This window comes from Myotis davidii, unplaced genomic scaffold, assembly GCF_000327345.1.
Source record: "Myotis davidii unplaced genomic scaffold, ASM32734v1 scaffold200, whole genome shotgun sequence".
NCBI lineage: Eukaryota > Metazoa > Chordata > Mammalia > Chiroptera > Vespertilionidae > Myotis > Myotis davidii.
The window spans coordinates 6,963,949-6,976,670 of NW_006293700.1; the positions used below are offsets into that span (position 1 = coordinate 6,963,949).

Sequence of the window (12,722 nt, forward strand, 5' to 3'; positions counted from 1 at the left end):
TCTATAATCAACTCCAGCTCTGAGATCCCGGGCTCACTGAAAGCAGGTTTCTGGGGTTTTGTTTAGCTTCTATATTTGTTACAATGTTCAAACTGTAGGCTCAGAGGCCGGCAAGGCAGGCGGGGAACACTGGTTTCTTCTGTCACTGAAGCAAGCAAGCCTCATGTTAGTTTCAAGCTGCCTGGCTGCCGGCCGCCATCTTGGCTGGCAGTTAATTTGCATATCTCGCTGATTAGCCAATGGGAAGGGTAGCAGTCGTACGCCAATTACCATGTTTCTCTTTTATTAGATAGGATAGGCAGCACTTCCTTTGCACTGAAACTTGTGCATATATGAACATCTTCTCACTTTTCTCAATTTTGTGGTAACTGAGTCCAATGTGCACATATTTCCAATCCAAAGAATTGTACAAACCAAAGACTAGCTGTAAATCATTAGAGTGATAAAGGGCTAAAAAGAGATGACTAAAATAGATTCAAATTTTCAACTTAGGCAAAATTAAAACAATACATAGAATTAACTACTGAAGAATGTGTGTATTTCATTGAATGTAAATCATCAGTATAAATAAAACCTATAAAAAACAAAATTTTCTTTTACTCCAAAACTCATTATTTCTATTTTAACACAATACTCATTCTCCCATTTCATAAAGTAATTAGTATAAGTAATATAATTTCAATAACAAAAAGTATCAAATTAACATTACTTACCCTGCTCATTGAATCAAAGCACTTCCTAACTAATGATTCCACGTCATTAGGTCTATCTTGAACATTTATCCAGTCTAACAAAGAAACATTAAAAAAAGGCAGATCTCTGTCTTTAGCATCTACTGAAGTTTCATCCTGCTGAGCAGTACTTTGACAAGATTCCCCAATTTCTTTTCCACTTTCAACATCTGTGGTATCTGGGGCTACATGTTCCACTGACTTGTGAAATGAGGTTAACAAGGATTTGTTAGTTGTCCTAGGCGTATCGGGAGAGAGCACCAGTTCAGTGGAAGTTTTCATCTCAGCCTTTTCTGAGCCTTCATGTTCAGGTAAAGAATCCATTCTTCCCAAACATTCCCTGTAACTATGTCTGGTTAGGCACTCCAACAGCGGAATCTTGGCCATTACTGAAACCGCAGTTCCTAAACTTAAAATATAAAAGTTTTGTTAGGAAAATAACAGGACTACTCTAATTAGAGATCAACATTTTGAAAGATTAGCATATTATTATTACACAAATCTTACCACCTCTCTATTATGCTATACATAGGTAAAGCAATCTAGGAGGTGTTTAAATGAAGCCTAGTTAGATAGAGAGAAAGGTATCAACACATTTACATTCTATTCTAAAGTAAAGTTTGTCAGTTCACACTAAATAAGTGAGCACCTGATTTTTATCAAACCTTAATTTCTTAAGGTATAAGAAATTCAAACGTACAAAAAAGATTTACTTGTCCTGACCAGTTTGGCTCAGTGGATAGAGCGTTGGCTATGGACTCAAGGGTCCCAGGTTCGATTCCGGTCAAAGGCATGTACCTTGGTTGCAGGCACATCCCCAGTGGGGAGTGGGCAGGAGGCAGCTGATTGATGTTTCTCTCTCATCGATGTTTCTAACTATCCCTCTCCCTTCCTCTCTGTAAAAAATCAATAAAATATATTTTAAAAAAAAAAGATTTTCCATAGCAGCCCCTTAAAAGATATTTTTATCTTTTAAGTCAATCAAGGTTTTTTGACATACTGAAAGCACAGGATAAAATTAACAATCTTAATAAAGATTAAGGTAACTCTTACATTCATCAGACCCTGAAAATAAAGTAGACATATGTTGTCAAAAGCCATGGGTAAAAGATAAAATCTTGATGATGAGTCTTCTGTAAAAACATGTAAAATCATTCAGGGTCCTACATTAAATTGACATATTTAAGTGACTCTCTAAAAAATAGTTACTTAAAAAGGTTTTTATATAAACTTTTAAAAGATACTTCGAGTCTTAATTAACGATTCCCTTCCTTCCCAAGATTTATCCCATCGTCAACTTGAGGCCAAAATCTTCTAAAGATTCAGCCCACAAAACAGAAACTTGATTTTATTAAAGGTTACTTGAATGAATGAATGAATGAATGAATGAATGTTTAAAAATCCCAATTCAAGGCAATAAAATACCAAACAAAAAACTGAAAGCATATATACATATATACACACACACACACCTTGCTATGTAGAAAATACATTTTCTATATTTTCATATTCATTATATCCCTTTTTAAAAAGAAGCAAAGGGTATCAGGTGTGCTTATATACAAAGAACCAGAAAACCATCTAAAGAGATCTAAACCATCTAAACAGAGCTAGAAAACACTGGCTTTTTTCTATCTTAGCAAGCCTAAGTCAAATGGCCACATTTTTTCTAAATGCCAAGATAAGAAATAATTTATTATAGAGAGAAGAAAAATTTCTCATCCAAAATATAGAAATCTGTACAACTTTGCCACAATCAATATACATGAACTGTACAAATTTACACCATTTCATAATTTATCAAATAAAAGATGACTAACAAAGTTCACAAAATAGATGGTGGTTTGTGGAAAAGACTTCTACCCAATTAAGTACAAGGAAAGTTACAAACCAGACCTCCACTCTCTAAAAATAAGAAGTTTACTCAGTCTTAGAAAGCTACAAGCTAGCAAATGTACAGAGCTGGCTGGTGCTTCCCCACAGGTGAGACAGTGTCTTGTAAGGGTCTTAAATTGTAAAGCCTGTTGCCAAGGCCGATGCTGGTAACTTGCTACTTTCAAGGCCAAAAACACAATACAAGGTCTGACCATTTTCCCAGGTTATGCCTACTAGGTTTGTCTTATGTACATTTATACATACTTAAGTGCTAGGTAAAAGTCTTGTCATAAAACTTCCAGTACTACCTTGTTTCAAATGTTGAGCTTTCCTATGCAGCTTCATATGGCCACATTTTAAAAGGAAATTACATTTTCCTTGATGGGTTAATGTTTTGAAATTGTTTCCATTTCTTTCTTTCTTTTTTTTTAATATATTTTATTGATTTTTTTACAGAGAGGAAGGGAGAGGGATAGAGAGTTAGAAACATCGATGAGAGAGAAACATCGATGAGAGAGAAACATCGACCGGCCGCCTCCTGCACACCTCCTACTGGGGATGTGCCCACAACCAAGGTACGTGCCCTTGACCGGAATCGAACCTGGGACCTCTCAGTCCGCAGGCAGACGCTCTATCCACTGAGCCAAACCGGTGTGGCGAAATTTTTTCCATTTCTATTAGATATATATATTTTTTTTTATGTTACCTTTACTTTATTGGAAAGTTGGTAGCAAGATGAGAGGATGCAAAGATTCTTTGGGTCAAAAGTATTTTAAGTTGCCGAAACCAGTTTGGCTCAGTGGATAGAGCGTTGGCTTGCGGACTGAAGGGTCCCAGGTTCGATTCCGGTCAAGGGCATGTACCTGGGTTGCGGGCACATCCCCTGTAGGAGGTGTGCAGGAGGCAGCTGGTCGATGTTTCTCTCTCATCAATGTTTCCAACTCTCTCTCTCCCTTCCTCTCTGTAAAAAATCAATAAAATATATTTTTTTAAAAAAAGTATTTTAAGTCTTTTACATAAAGAAAACAACACAAAAAAAAGAAATGTGGAAGATTTGTAAATATGTGGTGAGGAAAACTGGCCATTATTTTGGAGTCTATAAAAGACATCTTAGGTCAGCCGGTGTGGCTTAGTGCTTGAGCTCCACCTATGAACCAGGAGGTCATGGTTTGATTCCTGGTCAGGCCATATGCCCGGTTTCAGGCTTGACCCCCAGTAGGGAGCATACAGGAGGCAGCCAATCAATTATTCTCATCACTGATGTTTCTATCTCTCCCTCTCCCTTACTCTCTGAAATCAATAAAAATAAGTTTCTTTTAAAAATTAAAACGGTATCATAAAGTCTCAAAAAATGAATTTCGATTATGTCCTACTTTAAATATTAATTACTAAAACTACTGATACTTTGCAAAGATATTTTAAACATCTTATTATCCATTTTAATGGCACACATACTGAGTAAGTTTTAGCTTGATGTCTTCTATGGATTGCAGATAATTTGAATAAATATTTTCAAACTTGAAAAGTAGCTTTTGGTATGAATTTGAACAGTCCTCCAGATTGGCCATGATTGCAGCCCAGCCCTGGTGTTGAAGGTGTTCATCATGGACCAGACTTTCACAGAAGGAGCTAAGTTTCTTGGCAACTTCATACATTTCCTACATTGAAAAAGAAAAAACAGTAAAAAAAAGGTAATGTTTCTGTGCACGTATCTATATATGTACTTACATGTGTGCATGAATGCATGCTGAACACATTTTAAAGAAAGCATTGTTAAGGGAATGCTTTAGTTTATCTTGTGCCTGTTTATTATAATAGTGGAGGAAGAAAAACACCTAACTCATTGCTGCTGGGAGTATATACTGGTAAAGCATCTACTGAGGACAACTCAGCAATAACTATCAAAAGTAAAATGGGTCCAGATGGTATGGTTCAGTGGTTGAGCCTCGACCTAGGAACCAGAGGTCATGGTGTGATTCCAGGTCAGGGCACATGCCTGGGTGGCCAGCGCAATCCCCAGTGTGGGGCGTGCAGAAGGCAGCCAATCAATAATTCTCATCATTGATGTCTGTCTCTCTCTCTCTCTCTCTCTCTCTCTCTCTCTCTCTCTCCCTTACTCTCTGAAATCAATAAAAATATGTTAAAAAAAAAAAAAAAAAACCCTTTTCTCTCTGAAATCAATAAAAGTATTTTTTAAAGAAGAGCTTAATCAAATAAAGACTAGTCAAAGATTTTTTAAATTTCAATACTATGAAATAAAATGCAAAGAACCTCAATGTCTATCATAAATAATTTGTGCCAATACAATGAAATGTATATATATTTATATATGATATTGATATGGAAAAAGCAACATATAGCATTAAATTTGAAAAGTAAGGCTGTTGGGTTCATAAGTTAATAGTCTTTTTTTCTAAATTGATTTTAGGGAGGTGTGAGGGAGAATAGAAAAGTGAAGAGAGAGAAGAGGAGAGAAAACATAGGAGAAACACTGACCCACAATCTAGGCATGTGCCCTGACTGGGAATCGAACCTGCCACCTTCTGGTGTATGAGATGACACTCCAACCAACTGAGCCACATACCTTGCTATTTAGATTTGAATGCTTTAGAAGTAATAAATGCTAGAATGTTCACAAATAACTAATAATAATTCATAAAAATATTACCAAGTATATGTGTAAGACTACATTTTGTTAAATGCACCAGTTGTTAATTTTTTAAGTTGTATTAGATGTAACTAAGTATTATTACATCTCAAAATATACTTATATCTTACCACTGCAAGCTGTGTTCTTGAAGCAACAGTGTGAAAAACTGCAGGCATCATTAGTGACTCTTCAACTTTTATTTCCATGTCATTTTCTGTTGAAAAGGTAGTTTTAGGTATAGCAGGTGGAAGCTCACATAAGATCATTTCTTTGTTAAAAAGAAAAATTGGATTTGTGTCCTATGAAAGTAAAAATGCAAAGAAAAAAACAACACTGAAGTAAAATATTACAAATACTAAACATGTACATTGCCCTCAATACATGAAGCAGATAAGCCTTAATTCTGAACGCTGAGCTCCCCATGCCCTATCTGAGGAAGCTGAAGCGTGTTTGGGTAGAAGGGCTGCCAGGACACCTACCGTCCCAGCACTGTAGGTGCACACTCTTCTGTCTGCAGCCATACACTCTCCTCCATTGACCACCAGCACCTGGTGCTGAATAGCGATCTTGTATTTGCTATGAATAGCATGCTTAAGATCTGTAACACTTTAATAAAAAGGTAAAAAATCAGTTATTTACATTAGGCCCATGACAAATATGCTTACAATCAATGTAATACTATGTAAAATATCTGATATAAGCTTATTTCTGGAATTGGATTTCATAATTAATTTATCTTAGGTAAATAAGTCAAACTATGTGCCACTTCTAAAAGTGATTCTATAAAATACAGATAGTAGACATTTATTTTTGTGCTCTTTATATAATGTAGCAAAGGAATATGCTCAAATTAGCATCAGGTCTGTTAAAATCCTCAAAACATAGGCTGTATGATAAAAGCTCCACATCACATTACACAACCATATATTAAATCTAAACCATATGAAAATTATAGTAGGTCCTCGGGTTATGTCAGAGGTCCATTCTTACGGTGCTACATAACGCGATTTCGCCGTAAGTCAGAACCCACCTACATAAGCACCTACATCACTCACGTGGAGCACATACACAGCAGTAATGAGTGAAACCGTAAAAAAAAAATTTAAAAGAAACAATTCCTGACCTTCACTTGTGGTAAATAAATAATAAAAAGCATAAAGCACATATGTACAGACATCGAAATGACAGAACTCTTTTTTAAACATAAATGGGAGATGGCGACGTAACCACAAAACGACGTAGGTCAAGTCTGACATAACCCGAGGACTGTCTGTATATCCTTTTCCTATCTTTCAAAAATCATTCCTTTACAGGTAAAATCGCATTTTATAAACTAAAAAATTTTAAGTTAATAATTTCACAGTTCCATTTTAAAACTAAGATTATTAATCCCATAAATTATGATATTTTCAGTGTCAAAATTCTATTTTGTTATCAAGTCTTTACTATGATGGCCACTATAAAAATATAAGCAGATTTAGAAATACAGGGTGGGGCAAAAGGTTTATAGTTATTCATATGAAAAATAGCAAATAATAATAATACCAGAATAAACTCGTTCACTGTACTCACTTGTAAACCTACTTTTGCCCCCCACTCTCCTGGATTTGCTATTTCTATTTCCCTCCATTTGGCCTCAAAATACATCTTTCCTCCCCTGAGACTTCTCCCCATATAAGAGGACATTTATTAGTCAAATATTTGAAACCCCTGCATAGCTTGAGTATTAGACACATGATTCCCACTAAATCGGCTAAAAGTCAAATATTGTCTTTAATCATATGAGGGAGTTTTTTAAAAAATCACTAAAAAACATGGGATTGATACATGTTGCTTTATATATAGCTAGCAATAATCAGCTATGAAAACTTACTTCTAATTGGTAACTTTGGTTTGAAATCAGTATATTTGTGGGTGAGTTGTTTCTTGTAAATAATATAGTCACACAAATAGAATAAAGCACAACTTAATGATTTTAACTTTAGCATTTCAGAGAAAGATAACAATATGCTGGGATGAAATATTGCATTTAAGACTTGCTATATCACTACTCTTATTTAACAAAGCAATAGTTTTCACAAATCAAATTGTTCCCGTTAAGTTTTTGCATGTACAAAATGCAAAGCTTATGCAAACAAATGAAATACAGCTCACGTTTGCACTGTAAGTTCAGTGTCAAATGTTAGGGTAGTTCCAGTGTTAACCAGAAATACATATAACTTCATGATGACTTCTCTGGATTCTGTGGGCTTATACCTCACACTCTGATATAGTTACTAAAAGAAAGAGACAAGAAAAGTGGTCAAATTTAAACACATACAGATACCATCACATAAAACACAGCACAGTTGTACTAGATAAATAACAACACCACCAAATAACATAGGTTTTTATGTTTAAAATGGCTAACTGGACAATTAAGTAAACTTGTTGCCTAAAAACAAATAGTAATGATACGAGTAAAATGCATAACTGTTTTACCATTAAAGCATAGTTTAAACAAAATGGCCAGTGGTTAAAAAAGTTATGTGTACATGTCACTGTTCTACATTCAAAATAAAACAAAAAACAAAAATTAAAAATTTGATCAAACATCTTTCTAACTCCACTTTTCCTTATAACAATAAAATCTTAAGGTTAAACTTACAAAGAACAAATAAAGTAGCCACTAACTTGCAAGTTAGGGGAAATAAGTTAGTTCCAATTCCTTCTCCTGAGCTGCCCGAGTTCCATCTGCACTCGGACCCTGCCCTAGCCGGTGGATAAAGTGTCAGCCTGTGGACTGAAGGGTCCCAGGTTCAATTCAGATCAAAGGCACATGCCTGAGTTGTGGGCTTGATCTCCAGTGTGGAGCATGTAGGAGGCAACAGATCACTAATTCTCTCTCATCATTGATATTTCTCTTTTCCTCTCACTGTCCCTTCCCCTCTCTGAAATCAATAAAAATATATTTTGAAAAAATAAAAATATATATTAAAGAAAAAGAAACTCAGGTCCTAATAGTTTTATCACCTCGTGAACAGTAGAGTGTGGAAATCAGAATATTTAAAATAACTTTGCCACTAACTATTTGAAGTCAAAACCTTATAAAATATCTATAAAATAAAGCAGGGTGGGGAACCTTTTTTCTGCCAAGGACCATTTGGATATTTATAACATCATTCATGGACTATACAAAATTATCAACTTAAAAATTAGCCTGCTATCTAATTAACTCACCCCTAATGCCTTGGCAGCACAAAACCAAATGATTTCTTACGCCTTGTGCAGCCCGCAGGCCGGACATTCCCCACCCTGGAAATTAGGAGACAGATTTCAATGTCTAGCTTTTTTCTTTTTTTTTTTAACAACTGGGGTAAAAAATCCCTAAGATTAATGAAAGATAACAATAAATTGCCAGAAACTAGTATCTTTCTATTCTTTCCACATGGACTCTACAGTAAAATTATCAGGGAAGAAAGAAAAGGCAAATAAAAGTTTTAAAATAGTTGCTTCCCAAATCATTGTTCTAAATGCCTTAGATCTATTAAAAAATCTATTATAAAGGTAGGAACTGTGACTTACCGTCAGGCACTGTGAAAAGAACTACCACTTTTCTTAAAAAGATTAAAACTGGCTTATGTTTGCTTTGCTTGATATTGGCAACTGAATGGCATTACTGGTTAAACTTGGTGAACTGAAAAAGAAAAATTTCTGGATTACTATGGAGAGAAATAATTCAGTATATGATGACAATATATGGTTACTATTCTCTTCCTTTTAAAATTACCTTCTGGAAGAGTAATCTCTACTCAGTCTTTTTCCTACCTGCACATTCACTGAAACCACATGTGACTTGGACCCACACCACACCATTAAAAGATATCAAACAAAAAGTCTCCAAAGAACTCCCCAAACTGCTAAACCCTACAGTGTTTCTCAGTCTTTACAATATAATGGCAAAAGAGCCTGGAATTGTGGAGCCAGACTGCCTGAATGATTCTGGCCCCATTATTTGTACATGATCTTGAACAAGTTATTTCAGTTTCTTTTTTTTTAATATAACATAGGAATTAAAATGGTACCTTAGAGCAGCGGTCGCCAACCGGGCGTCCGTGGACCACTGGTGGTCCATGAGGTCTGAAAGGTTGGCGACCACTGCCTTAGAGAGCCCCTCCACCTCCATCCACACTTCAGTGAAATCCTGACACCACCACCACCACCACCATCATCATCTCCTGTCTCCTCTCCCCTACCCCAACCAATCCTTGGGTGTGGGCAGCGCCTATGATCTGTTTCTAATCAATGAAATCAAAGGTGATGAAATTTCACATGACTGCTCCTGAGATTACATGAAATTATACCTCCCACCATGCCACTGGTTCCCTCCCCTGCCAGCTTTGATGAAGTAAATGAGTTGCCACATGGAGAGGCTCACGTGGCAAGAAACTGAATTTGGGCTCTGGCCAAAAGCCAGCAAGAAGCTGAAGGCCTCAGTCCTGCAGAGAACTGGATCTAGACAACCACCAAGAGCTTGGAAGAAGATCATTCCTCAGTCAAGCCTTACGCAAGACCCCTAGCCCTAGCCAACACCGTCCCTGCAGCCTCGTGAGACCCTGAAGCAGAGGAGTAAGTCAAACCATGCCTAGAAACTGTGAAATAAGATTTGTGTTGTTTTAAACAGCTAAGATTGGGGTAATTTCTTTCTCAGCAAGGGTATTGCACATCATAGGGATGCTACAACAATTAAGGGGGGGGAGGGAGTTAATGTATTTATGGTGCTTAACAGATAATAAGAATTCAATAAATAACCCAAGTACCCCTTTTGGGGCACCTCTTCCTCTGTTAACTCTCCAGTGTTTGGGTGAAATCTCAACCATCCCTCTTCCCCCTTTTATAGCAGCTCACATACTCCCACAGCTGCAGCTTAACCACAGCTGCTGAATCCTGAACCCAACCCAAATCTCTCTCTAGACCTGGATCATTTACCCAACTCCTCTCAAACTCAACAAACCCAATTTTCCCATATGCATTTCGTTATTATTATTTCTAAAACTGAGCTTTTTTTTTTCTGCCTCCTAACCCACTCACTTTTCAACTGTTTCTGTTGATGGGTCTACATTGAGGCAGTCTCTCAAGTGCTATCCTAGATCTTTCATCTTTCTCCCAGATTATATATATATAAACATCAGTTAAGTACTGAAGTACTTATATCCAGTCAATTCTAACACAAATATTTACTATCTATTAATATTCCTATTGCTACTGCCTTAATCAGGCCCTCAGTGATTTCTGGAATTTTACAAAAGCTTTTACAACCTGCTCCATATCTCCTCTATCCCTAGTCCACCAACTTTCACACTACCTTCAAAAAACCATTCTAAATGCTAGGCCAGTGGTTGGCAAACTGCGGCTCACAAGCCACATGCGGCTCTTTGGCCCCTTGAGTGTGGCTCTTCCACAAGATACCTACTTCTGCGCATGGGCCACAAAGTTTCAATCACACTGTACGTGCATGCCCGCACGTGGTATTTTGTGGGAGAGCCACACTCAAGGAGCCAAAGAGCCGCATATGGCTCGCGAGCCGCAGTTTGCCAACCACTGTGCTAGGCTAATAAAGTTTTATGCTGCTTTAAACCAGCTATGATTATTATTTTTATGTCAGCCACCATTTACTAGTATGAGAATTTACTATATTCTAGACAACTACTCTAAATGTTTTGTTAAATAAAATTCTTACATTTGATCCTCACAAGAATCCTTGTGTTAGGCACATAATATTACCATCCTCATTTTATAGATAAAAACTAAGAATTAATTAAGGACCAATTGTACCTTCTCAACCCTTTAACCAGTACAAAAACATCTACTAAGACAGCAAACATTATATGGCAGCTTCCTTTCCACCACAACCTACGATCCTCATCCTCCTCACAATTCCCAAACACTCACTTAAACTCCTGTAAAAAGTCTTCTGTTTTCCCTATCTAAAATCCTCCTTTCTCTACCTATTATTATTCCTTCCCCTTTGCCCTACTCTCAAGCCCCACACTTTCTTTCACAGATTTAATCACAATATCTTTAGCTATGCTATGTATTCTGTCTTTCTATGCTTGCATATATTTTGATGTTTCTATTCATAGTTCACAACTCAACTGAATAGCAAGCTTCTTTAAAACAAGGACTGTTCATTCCTGGGAACTAGTACTGAAACATGTCTAAATAAAAATGAATAATTCTATACTAGTAAAGGATTATCCTATATCCTTGTAAAGACCGTTAAGAAGTCACATGCTTGACTTCGACCACAGAATTTCTTCAGGTTGTTATCAAAGAAAGATTCCCTAGATTTTCCAACATCATTATCTCCATGACAATAGGCTCCATTTCATTCATCAGCCCAGCACTATCATTCAAATACCTGACAATGCAACCCCAATGAATTGGTCCAATTGAACAGTTACTCAAGTTCTACTTAGCTAAAATATATGTCACTGTTATACTACAGATTAGCACCAAATCTTTTAATGAATAAAACAAAATGACCAGGAAGCCAACAGACTACAGTAACAAATATAGTTAATTATCAGAGCCTCCAAGTAACAGAGCTGGATCCTTGGGTGAGTAACAATAAGCAAGGTCCTCTGCCAAAACTATTTGCTAAAATTCACTAAAACACTCTGGATGGGTAGCTCAGTTGGTTAGAATAGCATCCTGATCCACCAAGGGCACATACAAGAATCAACCAATGAATGAATGCATAAATAAACAGAACAACAAATCAACGTTTCTCTCTCTCTCTAATAAAAACATAAAATAAATTTAAGCCACTAAATTTTGAATATTTCATACCAGACCATGACCAGTATATCCTGATTTATATTACTTGTCTTTCACTTAATAATCATCTTTCCACATTACAAATGCTTCATAAATATTAATATTGATGGCCAAATAGCATTCCAACTTGTGAATTCACCATAATTTAATACTTACTATATTACAGATATACTTTTTTTCTTATTCTTATGATTATTCCCATAAAGTAAATTCATAGGAGTTAAACTGCTGGATTAAAAAAATCCAAATATTTTAAGGCTATTAGGAGATTGATTCCTTTACCAACTTATACTCCTCAGGCAATATATTTGGTCAACCAGTTGACTACATCCTTTTAATATCATATTTTTACATGTTTGCTAATATTTATTTTGTATTTAAACACTGTCTTTGATTATTACTGAGTTGTAACTTTATTCATTCCCAGACTGCCTGCTGTGTATCATGCACTCTAGTAGAGATAAAATATAATCCTATGTAACAAAAACCTAATTTGCAAATCAACCTAACGGCAGAACGACTGGTCACTACTATGATGCGCACTGACCACCAGAGGGCAGATGCTCAATGCAGGAGCTGCCCCCTGGTGGTCAGTGCACTCCCACAGGGGGAGCACCACTCAGCCAAAAGCCAGGCTCATGGCTGGA

At 36.4% G+C, this 12,722-nt stretch overlaps 1 protein-coding gene across 5 annotated transcripts in view; it reads right to left on the reverse strand.

The window, feature by feature from the left end:
- The window catches only part of RB1CC1 (RB1 inducible coiled-coil 1), a 54,543-nt gene extending 45,613 nt beyond the window's left edge, over positions 1 to 8,930 (reverse strand). For 2 of the 5 annotated variants that reach the window (XR_001514485.1, XM_015566283.1), the window contains exons 1-6: positions 8,821 to 8,930; positions 7,411 to 7,532; positions 5,736 to 5,862; positions 5,385 to 5,555; positions 4,062 to 4,264; positions 714 to 1,140 (exon numbers count right to left, since the gene is read on the reverse strand). Coding sequence is in view for 4 of the 5 variants with exons in the window: in XM_015566283.1 (XP_015421769.1) it covers positions 714 to 1,140; positions 4,062 to 4,264; positions 5,385 to 5,555; positions 5,736 to 5,862; positions 7,411 to 7,481 (999 nt within the window). In the remaining variant the exon portion in view is untranslated. Of the gene's footprint in view, positions 1 to 713; positions 1,141 to 4,061; positions 4,265 to 5,384; positions 5,556 to 5,735; positions 5,863 to 7,410; positions 7,533 to 8,820 lie in introns of those variants that run through there. The other 3 variants (XM_006767344.2, XM_006767345.2, XM_015566282.1) reach the window with 2 other exon arrangements.
- Positions 8,931 to 12,722: the final 3,792 nt, after the last annotated feature.